At 45.0% G+C, this 22,830-nt stretch overlaps 1 protein-coding gene across 7 annotated transcripts in view; it reads right to left on the reverse strand.

Annotated features, from left to right (window-relative positions):
- The window catches only part of LOC121283302, a 121,697-nt gene that overhangs the window by 14,469 nt on the left and 84,398 nt on the right, over positions 1 to 22,830 (reverse strand). For 5 of the 7 annotated variants that reach the window (XR_005944230.1, XM_041197770.1, XM_041197761.1 and 2 more), the window contains exons 7-12: positions 10,264 to 10,398; positions 8,947 to 9,048; positions 8,182 to 8,256; positions 8,002 to 8,088; positions 3,139 to 3,267; positions 572 to 706 (exon numbers count right to left, since the gene is read on the reverse strand). Coding sequence is in view for 6 of the 7 variants with exons in the window: in XM_041197770.1 (XP_041053704.1) it covers positions 572 to 706; positions 3,139 to 3,267; positions 8,002 to 8,088; positions 8,182 to 8,256; positions 8,947 to 9,048; positions 10,264 to 10,398 (663 nt within the window). In the remaining variant the exon portion in view is untranslated. The remainder of the gene's footprint in view (positions 1 to 571; positions 707 to 3,138; positions 3,268 to 8,001; positions 8,089 to 8,181; positions 8,257 to 8,946; positions 9,049 to 10,263; positions 10,399 to 22,830) is intronic. The other 2 variants (XM_041197753.1, XM_041197780.1) reach the window with 2 other exon arrangements.

Raw genomic sequence — 22,830 nt, forward strand, 5'->3', positions numbered from 1 at the left:
ATGGAGAGCATCAGGGGCCATAGGGGGTGTTTGGACGGTATACCTTGGCAGGGGCATGAGGAGGACCATTTGAACTTGCCTTTCAAATGACTCTTTCATGCAGACTAAGATTCATGACACTTCTGAGGTACCATGAACCATGAATTATTGAAAATCTGGCCCAACTCCATGAAAATAGCAGAGGAGTAGGGCGTACTTATTCCCGTAATGGAGCCAGCCAGGTTGGGAGTGCAGGGTGTGGAGTTTTGACCTGAACCAGCAGAAAATCAGAAGCACTGCAGAAAATCAGAAGCCATGGGAATTGAATCTGGAACAATGGAATCGGGTTTCGGCTGCCATTCTTAAAGGACTCCCAAGCCTTCCCGACTTGGCAAAAATCCAGGCCAGTAGCTCAGCTCAGTACTTCACTGAGTACCTAATTTGAAAAAATATTTGCACAGGATGGTGCAATGAATGAAATGCCATGAATAATTGTAGATTATTTTGCCCTTTAAGAAAAATATGTATATTTATGAATAATTGATTTTACTTGAAGACTTTGGCCAGTCCTACAGCTTTAGTACTGAATTACCTTGATACATGATGATTGGCACTGTAAGCTGACTTTCTCTGGAACAGGCCACATGACCTGACGGCTGCCTTCTGCTTCCTTCTTGCCGAATTTCATTGAGATACACAGGGGCTTCATGCTGGTTTGAGTATTCACCTATGTAATAAAAGTTAGTGTAATTTGAAGATTGTGTTTTCTCACATGTTCATTGTAACAACTGGAATCAATGCCGCATTCCAAACAGAAAACATTCATTCATGCACACAAATTGTCATTCCATATGTCCCATGGGTTTGAGATAATTATTTTCTTCAGTGGCATTGTAAATGATAAAATATTGCCATCAGTAAGGGCTTACTAGCTAACTCCAGAGGATATATAAAATTAAATATAAAGATATCAGCAAGATAAAAATACAACAATTGTATTCTGTAGTGGAATCAGCACAGCCTCCAAGTTTCCCAAAGATCAAATTATTTCAATCATGTAAATTGTATGTAAAAATCTATTATCGAGATGTAATATAAAGTTTAATTTGCACAATTCATTCAGAACTCTTTTTAATAGACAGGCGCATTCTTAAAAACAAGAGTTGTTAAAAATGGTAAGGTAAACTGGAGCTTTTGAGTTACATTATTTTTCTACACCTTTCCCAGCCTTGCATTTGCCTTAATATAACATATGTTACTTCTTCAGAGGCCAGCACAGACATGACGGGCCAAATGACCTCCTTCTGTGCTGTAACCATTCTATGATTCATGATTGTAATTTTTTGCGAAATTAATTTGCAATAAATTCGAAACAGAGGTCAATTTCATGACTAATTAAGGAGATCAATATCATGTTATTAAATGTGCTTTTATTCCATTGGCTTGAACTTCAGTCAGCTTTATGTGCATTTCAAAGAGGCTGGATTTTGCTCTGAGTGGAGATGTTCCTTAGACTTGGACATCTCCATAGACTTCCTGTGGGACTTTCACAGTAAATTAGGTCAGGATTTTTTATTTATTGGTGTGTCCCACCCTACCAGCCAAAGAACCGGTAGGGAAAGCATCCCCACCAATGCTGGCTACCCCACAGCCAATTCATACTCCAATGAGCATTAAGTGACTGGACATGGGACCTCCCCCCGTCACTCGGGAGGATGTCTTGCCTCAGAGAGGTGCTGGCCAATCTGACTGTTGGGCTCTCTAGTCCCAGCAGCAGCAGAATCTGCAGTAACCAGGACTGAGACTACAAGCAGTCATCAGAGTCCAGGACGAGGTAAGTGTGGCGGTCTCAGGATGGGGAGTGGATGACTGACGGTTGGGCAGAGGGGGTCAGGAGTTCTTAGTGGAGTGGCCGAAGGGATGGGAGGACCCATGGGGTGGGTCATAGAGTCACAGAGGTCTACAGCACAGAAAAGGCTCTTCGGCCCATCGAGTCTGTGCCAGTCAGACAAGTACCTAACTATTCTAATCCCATTTTCCAGCACTAGGCCCATAACCTTGTATGCCATGGCATTGCAAGTACACATCTAAATGCTTCTTAAACGTTATGAGGGTTTCTGCCTCCACCACCCTTTCAGGTAGTGAGGGTGGTGTGAAATCTTATTTAAAGAAGGCTGTTTTTGGAGGCACATCCCCATCCCTGTCCCAACCAAGGCCTGAGCGGAGTGACTTTTCAGGAACCTCCTGCTGGTGTGGAACTCCTCCCACCTGCTTAAAAGTTGAGGCTGGGTAGGAAACGTCCCTTAAACGGTCATTAATTGCCTCAATATGGGCAGAGAAGGGGGACTGGCCTCAGCCACACTTGTTCATCGTAAAATTGCAAACAAGTCGAGTTGGGATGAAGGGTGATGGGTAGGTTATCCAAGGAATTTTACAGGCACTGCCCACCTGCAAACCTGCTGGCAGGTGACCATAAAAATCCACCTTTATTGCTGTTAAACAGTCAAGCAGTGCTTCACCTTCTACAGGACATCAGAGGTCTCTGTAAATAGGGCAAGTAACCAGGTATCTCCTTAACAAATCAGATTGAGGGACCATCATTGAGCTGAGCAGAGTCTAAACCAGGAAGTCAGTTAGAACATTTAATTCAATGTCAAATCAGATGCAGAAAACAAAATATAGAGGAAATAAAGATTAGGTTAAGATAGAGTGATAAAAGAGACAAGGAAGAATAAAATATATAATTTAAAAAAAAATTCCAATAATAATTAAAAGTTGAAGGAATGAGATTCCAGACTTGCAAAAGTTCATTTGCAGTGCCAGTGAGGTTTATTGGCAGTAATTAAGACTTACCAAGCCATTAAAAGGATACTTATACTGTAATGAACAATGACAAACCTTTTCCTTGTCAGTCCAAGGCAATGAGATACAACAACATCATGCTTTTCAATACTTTTGAATGGTGAATTAGATGGCAAGATGCTGTTCTTGGGAATCTTTTGAAATAATGATGCATTTGAAAGAACAACTTGGATTTCTGCATTTAACCACATATCTTTTGGTTGCTGTAAGATGCCTCTTAAGTTAACCTTTAGAATAAAATACATAAGGGACCCAAAATTCAAAGAATCTAAAGAAAATGTTCAACAGATTCAATACCTGAAGGATGATGTTGCGTGAATGAGGTTTCATTTATTTCACAGTGAACGTTTGTGTATTGATCTGTTGAAGCACTGTCACTGTTTTGTCGTTTTGAACTATTGGGCAGAGATGTAATAAAAGGAACTCCTTGATAAAACAAAAATGGGTAATAATATGTTAGAAATAAAGAACTTCTCCCCTCTTTCCAGATTTTCCACATTTGGGTGTCCTTGCATCCTCTCCCCCAGCTAGAGGCAATAAGAAACTTTTTCAACCCAGGTTAATTTGCATTGGAGCATCTAGAGCTAGAATTCATAGACTTAGGATAAGGGTCAGCCCTTTAGGACTGAGGTGAGGAGAAAATCTTTCACACAGAGGATTGTGAACCTTTGGAATTCTCTACCCAATCGCTGAGTATGTTCAAGATAGAGATCAATAAATTTCTGGGAACTAAGGGAAATCAAAGAATATGGGATAGGGCAGAAGATGGAGTTGATGCAAAAGTTCAGTCATGGTTTTATTGAATGGTGGAGCATGCTCAAAGTATTGAATGGCATACTCCAGCTCCTATTTCTTATGTTCTAATCATGCACTGGGAATTTCCTTGGAGCTGCTCCTGCTGTAATTTGGTAAGATATGTGATGGAAACTTTAAATTATTTCTTGAGAGAGATTAAAAATAAAGATGTCTGCAACTTGAAATAGTTCTGTTTTCCAAACGTTATTCACTGATGTCAGTCAACGGGGGTCTCCTTGGAGTTTGAACAAAGAATCAGTTTGTTTAGACATTAATAGTGGGTCGTTTGTTGACTGCTTGTCAAAGATTACATGGAACCATTCAGAGAAGAGTAGGGATCTTAGTGTCTTAGCCAAAAATCTTCCATTATTCAACACCACTTAAAAACGCATTAATAAGTTATTCTTCTCATTGCAGCATATAAATTAGCTGGTGTGTTCACCTACATACTAACAGTATCTACATTCTAAAATTAAGTGAAACACTGACCCAGGGACAAGACAAGGTGCTATGTCAATAAAGTTTTTTGTTTGTTCTAAAAAGATTGACCGCGAGAAACCCTAACTTAATGGGGCATTACCTGCAAGGTCTTACAACAAAATCTTAAAAACTATACAGCCTCTGAAGTGCAAATCATTCTAAGTTAATGTGGATTTTCAAAAGAAATTAAACATAAAGATAATCTGCAAGAAGTACTTATTGGAGTTTTGGCCTTCTACGTTTGGCACCAAAGTGCACAACGTCTGGTCTACTACACTTGTCCAAAGTAAGGACCACATGGATTTGGTGGGCTGGGTCATGTACTGTGCCTGGTGCAGCCTGCCTTCTGGCAAGTAAGGGTAGAAATAGGATCTCAACTCCGTAACTGACCACAAAGATGAAGAAAATTTCTCTCACTTCCTCCTTTGACAGAGTGTAAAATGTGCTTGGCCCTTTATTCACATAAGCTTTTTCACACTTGTAACAAAATAGTGGAGACTATCATCATCACCCAAGCTTCCCTAATGACAACACTATGGCTGAATTCCGAGAGTCTGACTGCTGTAGTAATACAGTAAGTATTGATAAGCAGAATATGATTAAAACCACCATCTTGGGTAATAATGTAAATACCTGGGTATAAATGTTGGCTGGTGCTGGTGAAATGACACCTCATGAAAGAGTTGTTTTGCAAATCATTATTTTAGATTCAATGTAGGGTGAAACTCAAAAACAGATTGTTTTGAAGGTTAAATGTAAATGGTTTCATTATCTGAAGAAAAGGGTTGATTGTTCTCAGGTAGTAGTTCTATATTAGATTTTAAAATGTACATAAGAACATATGAAACGGGAGTTGAAGTGAGCCATTTAGCCCTTTGAGCCTGCTCCGCCATTTAACAAGATCATCACTGATCTTCTACCTCAACTCCACCTTCCTACATAAATTACAATTTGTTTGAACTCAAAACCTTGTCCTCACTAATCTACACAGGCTACACTTTACCATGCATTGAAGTTAAATTCCTCTCTGTCATCTTTAAATCTCTCCATGACCTCACTCACTCCATCTTCTGAATTTCCTGCAGCCTTATGCTCCCATCCACTCAATTCATCTCTGGCCACATAGACATCCCTCCTCCCTTCAATGCCCCATTAGTGTCAGAGCTTTGTCTGAAACCCCCACCTTATACCTTTCACATCTCTAGACTTTAAAACTGATATTCTTTTAAGTGCTGGTGGCAGTTTAGGTGTTTTCTGATGTTTTATCCTCACGTTAATTCTGAAATAAAGGGAAGTGCCTTTTAATATTTATCTAGAATTTAGATATGATTCCTTGTTGTGAGGGAGTTGAGGGGGTGGTGGTGAAGGGAGTGCAGTGATATGCATCTTCAGTGTGCAGATGAATTTATCCTATCCATGGTAGCCTAGTGGAGGGATGAATTACCATTGGGAAGGGAGTACATGGCTTCTTCAAGGTAACCTGTATTTCTGCCATCTCTTTATGCCATTTACTGAAGTTGTTTAGCATATGGTACCTTTTCCGCCTGTGTCAGGATGCATTTGGCCCACAAGTCCCAAATGACAGATATTGATGCTGATACTTCTTACTTGAAACCAGCCTGTAGCCTTATGATAAGAAAACAATTGCTCACATGTGGACTGACTATCAAGTATGAGTACAACTCTCTGATGGCTTAGAGGAGAATGTCTCCTTCCTCTCTGATGCATCTGACTTTGGTTGTAATTTGAATCTCAGAATCAGATGGAAATGGTTGTGGTTGTTGAAGGTCAATCATCTCAGTTCCAGGACATCACTGCAGGAGTTCCTCAGGGTAGTGTCCTAGGCCCAACCCCATTTTCAGCTGCTTCATCAGTGACCTTTCTTCCATCATAAGGTCAGAAGTGGGAATGTTCGCTGATGATTCCACAATGTTCAGCAGCATATGCAACTCCTCATAAATTGAAGCAGTCCATGTCCAAATGCAGCAAAACCTGGACAATATCCAGACTTGTGCTGACAAGTGGCAAGTAACATTCGTGCAACACAAGTGCCAGGCAATGACCATCTCCAACAAGAGAGAAATCAATCATCACCCCCTTGACATTCAGCAGCATTACCATCACCAATTCCCCCACTATCAATAACCTGGGTGTTACCTTTGACCAGAAACTGAACTGGACTAGCCACATAAATACTGCGGCTACAAGAGCAGGTCAGGGGCTAGGAATTCTGTGGTGAGTAACTCACTTCCTGACTCCCCAACACCTGCCCACCATCTACAAGGCACATTAGGAGTGTAATGGAATACTCCTCACTTGCCTGGATGAGTGCAGGTCCTACAACACTCAGGAAGCTCGACACCGTCCAGGACAAAGCAGCATGCTTTATTGGCACCACATTCACAATCATTCACTCCCTCCACCACCAGTGGCAAGGATTTTCCATGCATGCTGGCGTCGGACATGTTCAGTGGCGTGAGCAGACAATATGGTGAGAAGACCAAGAATCGTTTTCATGACCCTGTGAAATCAGTTTATGATCGTCCACTCTGCCTGCCAATAGTGGGCTGCATTTCCTGCCTTCGGACATTGGGAACCTCACTGTAATACATCAGCATATCATTGTAAGGCCAGCCCTACAGACTCATCCCCCACCGCTTCATCGTCCACCCACGTCGGCAGGAAAACGCGCCGTGCTTCACTACGGCATATATAAGGCTGGCACTTGGCAGGCTGCATTTCGCTCAGGGCTTCAAGGTTTGTTTGCTTCAGGCAGCACTCACAGTCATCAGCGCCAGGCTTCACTGACAGCACCACATCACTTTTAGGGGAGCTTATGGGTTGGTCTCTACCCACCAGATCAGCCATATGTGGGTGGCTTTTCAATGGCTGCAGGGCAAGGTCTTGCTTGGGGAAGGGGGAGAAGTGGCCTCAGGCAAGGGAAGAGGCTGCAGGTCGAGAGCTGTACTGGGGAAGGAGGGTATCCCAGGGTGTGTGTGGGGGTATATACTGATCTGTGCAAGTGGCATCAAGATGGTGAAGGCTGAGGAGGCAGTCTCCAGAGAAAATGAGATCAGATAGACATGTGAGGGTATGTGTGTGTGAGAATGAGTGTTGATGTCCCTTGAGCTGGCAGTGAGAGAGATGCCAGTGAATGTATGATGGGCTTGAGCGTGTGAGGTTAGAGTGATGAGATGGTTGCCATACCCTGACTGCATGGATGAAATCTTTCATCCTTCATCTGCATTGGATGGCCAACCTCTTCTGTACAACATTAGCACTGATCACCACTGTCATCGCCTACCAAGCCATTGTGGTAATGTAGCTGGCCCTCCTGCAGCCAGAGCGGGGGTAGAGAATATCACAGCAGGCCTCCACTGTGTGCAAAACATGCTCAAGGGCTGCAGTCTTCTTGCCTTTCAGGGTGTGTACCATCCAAAAACTGCACTGCAGGAACTCACTAAAGCTCCTTGGACAGCACCTTCCAAGCCCACGAGCACAACCATCTAGAAGGACAAGGGCAGCAAATAAGTGGGAACATCACAACCTTGAAGTTCCCCTCCAAGCCACTCACCATCCTGACTTGGAAATATATCACCGTTCCTTCACTGTCACTGGGTCAAATTCCTGAAACTCCCTCCCTAACAGCATTGTGGGTGTACCTACACCACATGGACTGCAGCAGTTCAAGAAGGCAGCTCACCACCACCTTCTCAAGGGCAACTAGGGATGAGCAATAAATGCTGGCCCAGCCAGCGATGCCCACATCCCATGGTTGAATAAAACAAAATCCCACAAACTGAATTGTTTGGATCCTTTGAAGCAGGGTACAAATGAGTTTATTTGAATCTGTCTTTCTAGAATGAGTTTATACAATTAAATTACCTTCATTACTGAACAGATGAATTCCATGTTTAGATAAATTCTTGCTTCTTTGTGGTACTGAGGAATGTGTGGCACAAGCAATTTCTGCTGAACACAATACATATAAAACATATTCAGAATACCTTCCAGCGCATTGCTCAGAAATCTTTGATGAAGACTCCATTTTACTTCCTAAAATACCTTCATAATTGAATGGAGTATTTCCATGTTCAAGTATTACAGACAGTTCCATGTGATTTTCTGATGAGTTATTTCCTTGAGAAAACCATAAACAGTAATTTAGTTAGAATTCTCTGATAAAAGCATTCTGCAAAATAGTCACTAAGATAAAATATAACCATTTTTGTAATTCTTGTTTTTCCACTTTAGAGTCTGTTTCTCTTCTCATGACACTTAGACTTTGTATAAATTCACCTCTATTTACTGAAAACTGAGGGGATGGGGTGGGATAAATGTTCCAACTCTGCTAGTGGAAACAGAGCAGGTGAGCATATAAAATGGAGCAGGTCCATTTCCAGCTTTGTTCTTGCCAATTTCCAATTTTAACGGCATTGATTCTGGTCACAGATGAGGTGCCAACCAGACTCGGCCAGGAGCCTTACGCATAAATACCAGTGAGGGTCCTATTACAACTAGAAATCAACAACAACTCGCATTTACACGGCATCTCTAATGCAGTCAAACATTCCAGTCTTGAAGGAGCATAGGGAGGTAGACAGGAGAAGAGGTTTAGTCAGGAAATTCCAGAGCGTAGGGCCTTGGCAGCTGAAAGCACAGTCACCAATGGAACAGTGAGTAGAATCAGACAAAAATTAACATTGAGCCAAAGAAGAAGCTATAGTGATGGGTTACATCGATGCACATTTTTATTGTAACAGAGAATATACATTTGGAAGAAATGTTAAACTTTACACACCATGATCATATAAGTAATCATAATCACACCTCTGTTTAATCCAGTCTTTGAGGACACAATGGCTGAACATGCAGATTTATGACTGTGTCTGCTAGACTGTTGACTTGAGCCATGTCTTATGTTATCCAATGCTGTGATAAGAAAAAAAACATTCAACATTATATAAATGATGCTTCTAAGGTACATTCTAGCATCAAGTTGAGGCAAAACATAAAAAAGTTTATGTGCCATATATCAGGAAAACTGAATGCATTACTACTATAGGAAAATCCATGCTTTTAAAAGAATATTTTGTGTTAGTCAATGAAATAATCTATGACCTTTGTGGTAACAATTTCCATGATCATGGCCCTTCTCTGTGGATAACAGGTAATGCCTTTTTATCTGTGCACAACAGAGTCAATGGCTAGAATCTTGTGCTCTCGCTGGTGGGAGGCTTGGAGGTGAAAAGGGTTTTTACTTAGGCGGGATGGTGGCATGCCTGAACTGCACTGCTCCAGCCTCCACCAGAATTAAGTTCTGGGTGGTAAGGCCCATGGTTGACCTTTCTGGTCCACTACCAATTGAGACCCTTAAGTGGACCACTTAAGGGCCTCATCCTGCTGCCACTGTTATTAACCCAGCTGCAGATGGGCCTGTCCCATGTAGCATGAACTACAGGTAAAACTATGCAGCCAGCTTCTCACTTCCATGGGTGGTGGGTGGGGGGCATCCCTTGATCATTGGCACTCAGTGCCTGATCGAGGGACTGGACATGACAAGGGCTTTTACTTAGGCGGGATGGTGACATCCCCATGAGAGCCACTCCCCTGCCCTTATTGCTGACCCCTCTGCACCCTTCTCTCTGCGAGCCCTGCCCCATGAATCCCCCTCCCCCCAAATATTACTTACTTGTAGCCTGTGTGGCGCTGCAATCCTGGGACTCCAGTGCCCACCAACAACAGCTGAGCACAAGAGCTGCTGGCCTCTGATTGGCCAGAAGCTCTCGGTAGGCAAAACCCTGTCCCTGGGGCCTTGATTCCAGGGGAGGCCCCTAAGCTAACCTCACCACGGCCTAATTGGCATGTGATTCGGTGGGCCTTCTCGAAAAGAGGCAGCACGAGCCTTTCCCCAGCTGTCCAACTGGCAGGTGAGACTCTTGAAACATCAACAAGCTTCCGCCAAATAACTCAGCTCAGTACCTAACTGTAGAAACTTGAAAACATTCTTTGCACAGGATGGTGCAATGAATGATTTATCATGAATCAGTTGTAGATTATTTTACCTTTTGAAAAATATATATAGTTATAAATAATTGATTTTACTTGAAGACTCTGGTCAGTCCTACAGCTTTAGTACTGAATTACCTTGATACGTGATGATTGGCACTGTAAGCTGACTTTCTCTGGAACAGGCCACATGACCTGATGGCTGCCTTCTGCTTCCTTCATGCTGAATTTCATTGAGATACACAGGGGCTTCCTGTTGGCTTGAGTGTTCACCTACATAATAAAAGTTAGTGTAATTTGAAGATTGTGTTTTCTCACATGTTCATTGTAACAACCGGAATCAATGCAGTATTCCAAACAGAAAACATTCATTCATGCACACAAATTGTCATTCCATATGTCCCATGGGTTTGAGATGGTTATTGTCTTCAGTGATATTATTATTGACAACATTGTGCCATTAGTAAGAGCTTATTATTGGGCTCATTGCATATGTAAAATTAAATATAGTGTTATGACTGCTAAATTTATTAGACTGTGGCCAGGATTTTCCATGCCCATCAGTGTCGGGCGTGTTTGGTGGCATGAGCGGACAATATGGTGAGAAGACCAAAAATCGGTTTCACGACATCGTGAAACCAGTTTGCGACCGTCCGCTCCACCCGCCAATGGTGGTCCACATTCAGGAACCTCATCTGCATATCATTATAAGGCCAGCTTGCCGGACTCATCTCCTCATGCTGGATTGTCCGCCCACATCGGCAGGAAAACAAGCCAACGTGTTTCACAGCAGCATATATATGGCGTACATTTGGCAGACTGCCTACTTTGCTTCAGGCAGCACTCGCAGTCATCAGCATCAGGCTTCACAGACAGCAAAACATCACTTTTAGGGGAGCTCACGGGCAGGTCTCTACCTACCAGATCAGCCATATGAGGGTGGCTTTTCAATGGCTGCAGGGCAAGGTCTTGCTTGGGGAAGGGGGAGAAGTGGCCTCCGGCAATGGAAGAGCCTGCAAGACGAGAGCTGTACTGGGGAAGGAGGATATCACAGGGTGTGTGTGGGGGCACATGCTGATCTATGCAAGTGGCCTAAAGATGGTAAGGGCTGAGGAGGCAGTCTCCAGAGGAGATGAGGCCCAGTGGACATGTGAGGGTACGTGTGTGAGAATGAGTGGTGATGTCCCTTGAGCTGGCAGTGAGTGAGTTGCCAGTGAATGTGTGATGGGCTTGAGTGTGTGAGTTTAGAGTGATGATTTACCCTGATTGTACGGATGAGATCATTCATCCTGTATTAGCATTGGATGGCCAACCTCCACTGTACAACATTGGCACTGACCACCACTGCCATCACCTACCAAGCCATAGTAGTAATGTAGCTGCCCCTCCTGTGGCCAAAGTCGGGGTAGAGGTCATCACAGCGGGCTTCCATGGCACCCAAAAGGCGCTTGAGGGCTGTAATCTTCTTGCCTTTCGGGTCCATGCCCTGGGCTGGAAACACTGAGCACGGCTGTACTTTAAACATGGTGCCTGGTGTGATGAAGCAGTGAGGTGATGGTGTGGCAGGCGAATTGGAGCCCACCCACCATGGAAACGGTGTGTTTCCTGGAGTTCATAAGTAATGTGGCGGGTTTGGGATGATACGGTGTGAAAATGCGCCATTGTGGCCGGCATGTAAAACATTGTTTTACCCGCCTGCTACCGCACTTAGTGTAAATCTGGGATGATTCCGCCCTGTCTCTTTTAATTTAAGATAAGACAGAATACACTGGAATGAGGAATGGTGTGAAGTTGTACTGAACTCTGCCGGGCGACAGCCCTATATGTTTTGGTTGCCAGGAAGTATGGGAGACAGATCATCCCTATTGAAAGTCAGGTGCGAGCTTTAACACATAGACATAAATGAGATGTAGGCAAAAATGAAAGCAAAATACTGTGGATGCTGGAAATCTGAAGTAAAATGTTCTTGCTGATTGCAGAGTCAGATTCTCAGAGACAGCCAAATCAAGAGTTGGGGAAGAAATCCCACAAAAGGCGCTGCTCTGCCAGACAAAAGAAAATAACTACTTTTGGGTTAACTACCAAGTGGAGGACTGGTGAGGGCAGAACCTTTGTTCGAGGAAACAAGGATTGTGAAGAGTGAAAGGCCATAAAAGACCATGGAATCAGAGGGGACCTTGCAACAGAAAGTCCATTCGATTATGCTCAAAGGGTAGAGCGAAGGGACTATGCTTCCCTTCACCATTATTGCTCTATTATTCCCACCTTTCCATTCCTCTATGTGGTGCCCCATCACAGCATCCTCTCAGCCAAGGTCCTGTGACAAAAGACACCAAAATCATTTCCATAGCATCTTTATCAAACCACCCATCCAATTATACAACCAAGAATGAACTATTCAACTTGTGCATTTCCTTAGTGCTTGTCGTGCCACTGCCTTTGCCTGTCCTAGTGCTCTGACACATTGCTACTCCTGGCTGCAGCATGGCTGATGGAAGGAGACCGCAGATGGCGTTGCAGGATGCTCTTGGTTAGTTCTGCATCTTGAGGGTCCAGCTTCTGATTACACCACTTCGACCTAGGCAGCAGCAGTCTCAGATGACTGGCTGACAGGCAACAGCCGGGGCACTGGTGTGTTGTCAGTGGTGGGAGGATGAATGCTGTCACCCTGAGAGAGGACAGCAGGTTTGTGCTCCGCAGAGTTACGGTCATTGCCCCAGGGTGGCACTTCAGCAATCCTAATAACCTGTTGAAGGATAGATTGCTGCAAGCCTGAGAGTATTTATTTCCACAGCCATGATGCAGAAGTCTGAGCCTGCATAGCAACAAGCCTGCACCTCATGACATCAGTCTGAGTTCGCACTGCAGCACTGAGATGTTGGGTGGTTTCTATTTGTGCTTCAGTGGAAACTGAGACAGCAGCCATCAGGCACTGCTTCACAGCTGAGTCCACAACTGCTGCCGTGGACCTAGCCACCATAACTGTAGTGGAAAAGATGGGCTCCGAACTCTGTGCAGTGCCATATGCCACTTTGGAGCGAGACTCCTATGTGCTCCATGACAGTGACAGGAGGCTCTGTGTTCTCCTGTATGCCACCCCATTGAAGTTCTCACCTGAGTCCCCTGTAGCAGAACTGGTTTGTGACCTCATCCCCTAGTGATCTGGCACCTAAGTTATCCTTTCTTCCTGCCTGACTGAAACCCGCTTGTGCTAATGACTCACCATATGCAGATTCTGACTCTATAATACATTCTAAAGTTTGCATAGTGCCAGTATCTGAGCTGGTGACTGTGAGTGTCATATCAAGTGAGAATGCTCTGCTGCTCCTCTGGCATAGTGCTGCTTTTGCCCCTTCTTCCTTAGGCTGCTGTGACTGGGTAGGTGGCAATTCTTGGGTGTCTGAAAGCATAAAATCAATTAGGCAGGGTTGGAATGAACAGGGAAATGGGTGCAGAAAGCAAGAGATTCATAGTTATGCCATCTACAGCTTACACTTCAAGTCAAATAGCAGGATAAGGGTGAGGGGGAATTTGAGAAGGGGCATAAGGCAGGAGCATACCATCGTCATCAATGTTCTCAGTGACACTGACACAGGTTCTGTTACAGCTCAACCCATGACGCAGAGCACCATCACCTCTATAGGATTCAGGATATGGAAGCCAGTCTGTCCGTCACCCATGTTACCCTATGAGATTGTGTGCAACCCGGTCCTGCAAGAGAGAGGAAAAAAACGACAGATTGTATTACACTGAGTTTGGGTAATGTGCCTACATAGCTCAATAGCTAGAGATCTGTGAAGGCATTGAGAGGTCGGTGTGAGGCTGGCATTATTGAAAGTTGTGTGTGGGTGAGATGGAGCATCTGAATGTCAGGCCTGAGTCCTGAGTGCAAGGGAGGGCTGATGGGTGAATGATGGGGCTGTGGTGCATTGAACTGCATGAGAGGTTAGTGGTGTGGTGGATATGAGATGTCCTTTGAAGATGCATTCACAGACTTTGACCACCCATGTGAAGTCATTGAACTTCCTGCAGCATTGATGCCAGGTTGTTGGAGCTTGACTCCAGGAGTTGACTTCCCTGGCCACCTGCTCCCATTGCCTTTGAAAGGTTTTCGTTGAGGCCTCCTGGTTGCCTCCAGAAATTTGGCCTCTTTCCTGATGTCACTGTCCATCACTAAGGCCTCCAGCACTGCATCCGTGAACACGAGACCCTCTCTCTTCCTTGGCACATTTGTTTAGCTTCTACTTGAAGCCAATTTCAGTACAAGCAGTTGGCAACAGCTTCCTTCTGCTGAGTGCAACTTCCCTGTAAGATGGGCAGCTGCCTCTACAAGATGCAGGCTGAAACGTGTGCTGGCCAGGCACTGTGCTAGGCCCCCTGTTGAGCATTCAGCCAGCCAGTAGTGTATGTTGCAATCAGTTAAATACTATGATCACTGTAAAGAGGCGGCAGTGTGAAATTTGCTTGCTGCCTGCCTCAAGGAGACTGAGCAACAGCAGATCAGAAAACGCAACTCCCATGCCTGAAAATGACAGGAATCCAATTTTTGCCCAGACCTTGTTAAAAAGGTAAGGTAGAGTTTCTTTTGGGTTAAAAATGTTTAGCAATATTGTTGCTTCTCTGGAAACTTCCCAGCCTTGCATTTGCTTTAAATACAGCATAAATTGTAATTTTTTTCAGGCCAATTTCATTACTGATTGTGGAGATCAATGTCAAATGTGCTTCCATTCTGCTGGCTTGAGCTTCAGTCAGTTTTCTGGTGCAGATTTCAATGGGCTGGATTTTGTTCTAAGTGGGGGCAGTTGTTAGACTTCCCATAGACTCTCTATGACATTTTTCACAGCAACTTATGATAGTCAAACATTCATCGTGTATTAGCATCATTATGGCACAGAAGGAGGCCATTTCGTCCACCGAGTCCAGGTGGGCCCTGTGGAGGAATCCATTAAGTCTCATTTGGCTGTTCTAACCCCAACAGAAATATTCAAGCATTGCAGCGCCCTCTATAAGCATCTGAGACCCGCGTAAACAGAAAAAACAACTGGGCATCTCCTTAACAGTTTGATTGGAGGATCAAATTTTACACAGCAAAGTCCACCCAATATCTAGTTTTATTCTAAGAGGAGGTCTGGAAACAATCCTAACAAAAGTTCATAATCATTCTTAGGTTTTTTAAAATCGATCTACATAGCCTCACCATGACATTGGGGAAACGGTTGCAAATTTTCTCCCAATTGCTCAGGATATAATCAAACATGTGAGGTGGCACTATAAATAACACAAAGGTCCCAATTTTGAGACTTGTTCTGTGCTGAATTGGTCATTCTCAGTCGAGTTAGCAACATGGTGTTAAAATTAGTCTCAAGGTCTCCGGGCTAAGGCGGAAAAATCAATCAGAGTTCCTGCTCGTTTGCTAACTAAATATCATTGTAGGAAATTGCAAGAGTGTGGATGCTATATTAGGAGAAGATTGGCCTCACTGTAATGGTTTCAAATATCTGAACAATAGCACTAACAAGCTCACACGTACAGAATGTCACTTGGGTGAAGCACTGGCACAGTACCAGAGTCTTTCTCTGTGTTGCCTTTAGTCAGCAGTATGAATTACAGACCTAAAAATCAGGTTGGTTTCTGATACTGGGCCTTTTTGAAGTAGTACGCTTGTTCAAATTAAAGATAGAAAACTGAGGAAATTTTACCCTTAACATTAAAATTAGTTCTGATGATTTAAAGAAGCTATCGTGAGCTTCATGGAGAAGTTCAAATTCCCACTAGCAGTTTTCTTCTGTCAATAGATAACTAATCATAAGCAATTTATGGCACATCCAAACTTTGGCTTCCTTACAAATCATTTAGTTGGTGCAGTGATTTTTAATATAACAGCATATAAAAATTATTATAAATTGGGACTTTGGTGTCCCTGATGAGTTAACAAGTTCTGGTTTGCTTTAAAATGGTACATCAGCATGAAGATCTCTTTTTTATTCTAGCCAATCAATTTAGTTAGAAGTAAAGCCGTAAGCTTTTGGTTGAAACTCAGAATCATTTCCTTAGGCAAAATGGTCAAGTTATTCTTCCAGCCATCACAGGTCAATTTTTCAGTTTAGGTTGATATTACTCATGGCTCAAGGGAAATAATAATAAAATACAAGTTGCTGAGTATTAAAAAATGATAATTTCATTTTTGCTCCATTATCTCAGACATGACAACTGAGCTTTAGAGCAGAATCTTCGGCGTGGCAAGCAGGGGTGGGGCCCGCTCGCCGAGGCATAACATGACGCAGGGTGATGTCAGGCGTGAATCCCAACGTCACCGCGCATCATTTAGATTTTCAGTTTGGTGGGCGCGCAGCCAATGAACTATCAAAGGCCTATTGAAAAGCAATTAAGGTAATCAGCTGAGCTGCCCGTCCAATCTTAAGGTTGTGGGGCAGGCGAAGAGCCCAGGCGGCCTTTGCATTTTTCATGGAACCTCATCCATGAGTGGGATGAGGTTTCATGGATGATTTAACATTTTCAGAAAATTTTTTATTAGAATTAATGCACATGTCCCAGCTCATGTTACAGTTTCACATGAGGGGACATATCATAAAAAATTTTTCCAACACTTTATTAAACTGTTTAAACATACAACTAATTACAGGGGTGCCTCAGGGAGATTTCTGTGCTCTTTCACACTTATAAGTGAAAGAGCACACTCCCGGCCTAGTTAACCACCCCCCTGCCCGCACAGGGAGCACACAGCGCTTCCGGGTGCACGTCAGGCCGGGCGGGCCTTAATTGGCTCGCCCACATAAAACGGCGGTGCCCAGCCAATCGGGGCTGCCAATCAGCTGCGCACTCGCCCCCGCACAACCCCCTCGACGGGGAGAAAATTCTCCCCTTAATTTATTATGGATATAGTTGGGTCGTTGGGAGAAAGTCATTCCCTGGTCATATATACCCCTTAGTGGGATATAGTTTATGCAGTTCCTCATGGCAGAAACACAACAGAGCAAATTATTATTTCTAACAGCATTTATTCTTTTCTCCTGGATCTTACTTATAAAACTAGTACCAATTTTCAGAAGTTATTTGTACAGCCACAAAATAATGTCCTGAAGTTAGCTTGAGTTTGCATTAGTAACATTTGTGTCAAAAACACAAAGGGTTATGGCTTTGAAGTTACACTTTGTAAATATTTGCATACAAACATAATCAGATTAATTTCTTTCTTCACTATTTTCATAGAAACATTAATCTGGTTAGTTGAAATGGATTAAAGCCTTATTAAAATAGTGGACTAGAGAATTTGATAAAAATATGTTAACAACTTGCATGTTCATATTTCAAAACTGAGTTTGCATCAACACAAATTTAATATGGAATTCTAAGTAAAGAATTTGCCAGAAAACTTGAGTTAATTCTGGCACATTTCTGAGAGGTATCTGTAGAGTAAAGGGTTAACATCAGGAACACTTACCTGGCAGGGGAGAGACCTTAATCGTGTTTCTGCCAGGGAAAGAGCAATGGCTATAACCAGTCGAACTCCTTACCATGGGGTACCTAACACCATCCGAGTCATGGTGAAGGGCAGCGAGCAAGGAACAGGAATGGATAGGACCTTCTTCACCAAGAGGATCCTATTCAAGCTGTGTGGTTTCGAGGCTACGGAGATCTACTGCCTACAGGATTTCCCCAGCGCTGGACTTTTTGATGTGACTTTCAAGCAAGTGGCAGCTTGTATCAAACTCCTGAAGGTGTTTGAGGAAAAGAAAGACCTGCCAGAAATGAGGATCCTGACGGCGGAGCCGCTCTTTGCTCTGCCGTTGCAATGAGAACGGGTGGTGACGGTGCATCTGTACAACCTCTACGTCCCTGTCGCTGACGTGCTCACCTTCCTTACCAGGTACTTCAATAAGGTTGGGAGCTGCACCGAGGTTAGAGATGATTTGGGGATCTGGACATGTAAACGCCAGGTTAAGGTAACGCTCAAGACCGACGGTAAGGGAACCGTCTTCCACCCCCCTTCCAGATTCGCTATCGGGGGAAGCCGTGGCTACCTTGTTTACACTGGGCAACCCAAACTTTGTCGCTCATGCGGCAAGTCTGGTCATGTGGCGGCCAACTGCAGTGCCGTCCTCTGCAAGAACTGCAAACAGGAAGGGCACCAGACAAAAGACTGTAAACAGACTAAGTGCTGCAACCTGTGTGGCGAGGCAAGTCACCTCTACAAGACCTGCCCCAAACGTTGCCGTACTTATGCACAGGCAGCCAAAGCCAACAAGGGGGAAGCAGAAGAAATGCCTCGTGTCACTCCAACTACCAAGGCCCCCAGGGAGAACAACGGGACAAAGGAGGACACAGAGAGAGACAAGGTGGAGAAAAAGACTGGGGCAACAGACAGCCAACCAACAGCACTGCCCCCTGAACCTCCCACTCCTCAGGAGAGCGAATCAATGGAGGAGGAGGAGGCAGCAGTGGGAAAGCAGCAGGGGGAATGGCAGCTGGTGAAGAGAGCCAAAAGGAAGAAGGGGCTAAAAAGAAACCAAGCCACTTCCCAGACAAGAATCAAGAGGCGTCTCCTATCCAACATGGATAACAAGAGCAGCAGCTCCTCGGACGAAGAAGGGCCAGGGCGGCGCCAACAGAAGAAGCGGCAAAACGCTAGGGAGTTGGAGGATGAGACACCCAAGCTCCAGAACATTGGTGACAATGAGGAGACCAGTGCACCCCAACTTTGCCCACAACCCGAAGAGGCCAGTGCACCACAACCCCAGGAATCTGGGAACAGTGAGGCGCTCAGCGCACCCCAGCTCCAGGAAGCCGGGAGCAGCAACGCCCCAGACGGGGAGAGGATTGGAGAAGCTTCTCCAACAGAGGACATTTCAAACCCCGCTCTCTGCACGGACCCCCAGATGCCACCCGAGCAGAACACCGCCAATGGGGAGGTTCAGGACGCTTTCCTCAGCCCATCCCAAGTGAAGCAATTTGAGCACACCACGGGCATGAAGGAACTCTCAGAGACAACAGGTTTGGTAAGCGACTAACTGCTTTAAAATGGGTGTAAAGATTGTATCCATAAATGTGCATAGCATTAAATCTACTACGCGATGTGTTGGACTACCTTGCCAAGGTCAAAGCTGACCTGTTGTTTCTGCAGGAGTGTGCAATACCGCACCTCAGCTCCTACAGGCAATGGTCACGATGGTGGTCCCATGGGCCATCAATCTGGTCGGGCGGAAACGACTCTCGTTCCTCCGACCTGGGGATTCTGCTGCGGGGAGGCAGCTTCACTGTCTCCCAGGTTAAGGAGGTGGTGGGCGGGAACCTCCTCGTAGCAGACATAATGTACAAGAATGCTCCACTCCGGTTAATTAACGTCTACACCCCGTCACAAGGGGCTGAGCGGCTGGAGGTTTTTCAGCAGCTCCTACTGCTGCTGGCAACCTCCAGGCCGGTCATTCTGGGCGGTGACTTCAACTGCATCATCAATGTGGCTGGACAATCTGGCAGGGCCAACAGCAGATTGGATGCTACATCCAGATCCCTGATGGAAACAGTTAAGGATGCCAAACTGCACGACGTCTTCAGCAACCCTGCAGACGGAGCGCAGCGTAGATACACCTGGTCACGGCCTGACGGGTCCGTCTGTTCCAGGATAGATTTCCTGTTTGTGTCCCATGCATTCACAGTCAGATCCACCCACGTCAAGCCGGTGTTCTTCTCTGACCACTGCCTCCTACTGGCTGACTGTCACTTAGAGAAGGACCAGAGGGTTGGCAGGGGGGCATGGAAGCTAAACGTGAAACTGCTGACCCCAGAGGACATTGAGGAGCTCAAGAGGGATTACAAAGGTTGGAGAACCATGAAACCCCACTTTGAGTCACTGGTGGGAAATGATCAAGGGAAACATCAAGAGGTTTTTCATCCTCAAAGGCACCCAGAAAGCTAGAAAGGAACAGAGGGAAATGTCCCGACTCCAGAAAAACATGCAGAATCTGCTCCGGCTGCTGTCAATGGGGGTCGATGTCAAGGAGGAACTCCAAGAGGTGAAGAGCCAGCAAGCCTCGCTCTTTGCCTCGGAGGCCTCCAAGATCATCTTCCGTTCCAGAGTCCGCTCCGTGGAGCAGGTCAAGACATGCTCACGTTTCTTCTTCCAAAAGGTACACAGAGAGAGCTCTGTGATTAGCAGCCTGAAGGAAGAAGATGGCTCAGTAAAGTCATCACAGTCCGACATTTTGAGGATCAGCAAATCCTTTTATGCCAGATTGTATGACGTGAAGCCCACAGACAGCACGGCCTCCCAGTCCTTCCTGTCCTCTATCACGGAGGTCTTAGACCACAGTACATGGGAGAGTCTGGACAAAGCACTAACTCCTGATGAACTGACTGAGGCCCTTGAGTCCTTCGAGAAGAGTAAAACTCCCGGAAGCGACGGCTTGCCAGCGGAGTTGTATTCGGCTCTGTGGGACTGGATCGGCCCGGACCTGCTAGAAGTATACGAGAGTATGCTCTTGGCCGGCAGAATGTCAGAATCCATGAGGAAAGGCATTATCACCCTCATCTACAAGCACAAGGGGGAAAGGGAGGAAATTAGAAATTGGCGACCCATTTCACTGTTGAATGTGGCCTATAAGATTCTGTCCAAGGTCATCGCCAATCGGGTCAAATCCGCTCTGGAATTGGTGATTCACCCTGACCAGACCTGCACTGTGCCAGGCAGGAAGATCTCTGACAGCCTCGTGCTGCTCAGGGATACGATTGCCTATGTACAGGACAGGGGTGTGGACACCTATCTCATCAGCCTGGATCAGGAGAAGGCCTTTGACAGAATATCGCACACCTACATGGTGGATGTGCTCTCCAAAATGGGGTTTGGGGAGGGAACTCGCAATTGGATCCAACTGCTCTACACTAACATCAGTAGTGCAGTCTCGATCAATGGGTGGGAACAGATAGCTTTCCTATTAAATCTGGAGTCAGGCAGGGCTGCCCTCTCTCACCTCTTCTTTTCGTGTGTTGCATAGAACCCTTTGCTGAGTCCATCAGGAAGGATCCGGGCATAAGAGGAGTGACGATCCCAGGTAGTGGAGGCACTCAGATCAAAGTCTCCCTGTACATGGATGATGTCATCGTTTTCTGCTCGGATCCGCTGTCGGTGCACAGACTTATCCACATCTGCGACCAGTTCGAACTGGCCTCAGGAGCCAAAGTAAATCGTGGGAAGAGCGTTGTTCACCTCCTTGTAGATTGTGTCTTTGCGAAGACGGTCTGGAGAGAGATGCAGTGGTTTCTGTCGAGGTTCATCCCGAGCAGTTCTGTGACAGAGGACTCTGTGCTCTACGGGCTGTTCCCAGGGACACACACCGAGACAAACATCAACTGCAGCTGGAGGATCATCAACTCGGTGAAAGACGCTCTATGGTCTGCCCGAAACTTGTTGGTTTTCCAGCGCAAAGAGTTGTCCCCGACCGAGTGTTGCAGACTGGCACATTCCAAGGTCCAGGACTACGTGCTGAGGGACACAGTTAAGTTTGGGGCAGCCGCCACAAAGGCGCAATGGGGAAGGGTCGCTGCCTAAGACCTTTCTGCCACAGTGCACTGAGGGGCTGGGAACTGTAAAGAGCCCCTCAGGCTGTACAGCTTAAAATGAATGTCTGCCAATAATTGTAATATTCATTGTTTGTACTGATACACCTTGTGATTCATGTTGTAAAAGTTGAACCTGATTGTATTTTTGTAATGGTGATTTTGAAATGGTTCGAAATGTTTTTGAAGATTTATGAATAAAGTATATTTTTGCAAAAAAAAAAGTTAACATCAGGAACACCTGGCACCGATGAAACTATTGATGTTACTATGATGCAATGTCACATGATTAAGAGACTGCGTTCTGGGGGAAGCAGAAGTACAAGCTCTTGTATAGTACTGAGATGTACGTAGATCTGTAAATAAACAAGAATGTTTTTTTACAAACAGCAATCTATGGTAGCATTCTTAGGGTAACAGGCAAACCCTAGAGAAACCTCATCCAGACCCAATGTGAAACAGTACCCAAGAAAACATTGAATCCACTGGGGAAAATTAATTAGAAAACAAAACCAAATAATTTGGGAACATTTGACCCTAGTATTGTTTTCTGAAAGGAGTCATTACTTTTTCTATGACCTATCTTAATTTATTTGGATGTAGCCAGGTTTTGCAAGTTTCTTCACAGTCCCAAAAGGAAACAACAACTAATTTTAATAATACTTAACCGCATTAAGCAGGGGGGGAACGCTCAGAAAGTTAAATGGCCTGTTCTTTAATAATGCAGCTCTTATGACTAACTATAATTTTTGATCCACATTACAGAATATGACAATCTCAAAGGATCAATGAACATTAATATAGCATATGATCTGGAAAATAAATCAATAGCACTGAAGCTAATACTGAAAAGCATTTTCTTAGAAGATTGTTGAAAAAAGAGACATGGGGCAGAATTTTCTGCCTATCGGGCAGGCGGGCCCGACCCAATCTCCAATGTGCGGGGAGCTGATCCCCGCCGGAGAAGTGGGCTCCGCCCCCATTTTACATGGGCAGGCCAATTAAGGCCCACCCAGCGTGACATCCATCGGGAAGTGCTATGCACTCTCTGTGTGGGTGGGGGGGGATTCCCCAAAAGCGAGAGTGTGCTCTTTCGCGCATGCGCACAAGAGAGCGCACATCTCCCTGAGGCTA

The sequence above is a fragment of the Carcharodon carcharias genome, chromosome 1, assembly GCF_017639515.1.
Source record: "Carcharodon carcharias isolate sCarCar2 chromosome 1, sCarCar2.pri, whole genome shotgun sequence".
Classification (NCBI taxonomy): Eukaryota; Metazoa; Chordata; class Chondrichthyes; order Lamniformes; family Lamnidae; genus Carcharodon; species Carcharodon carcharias.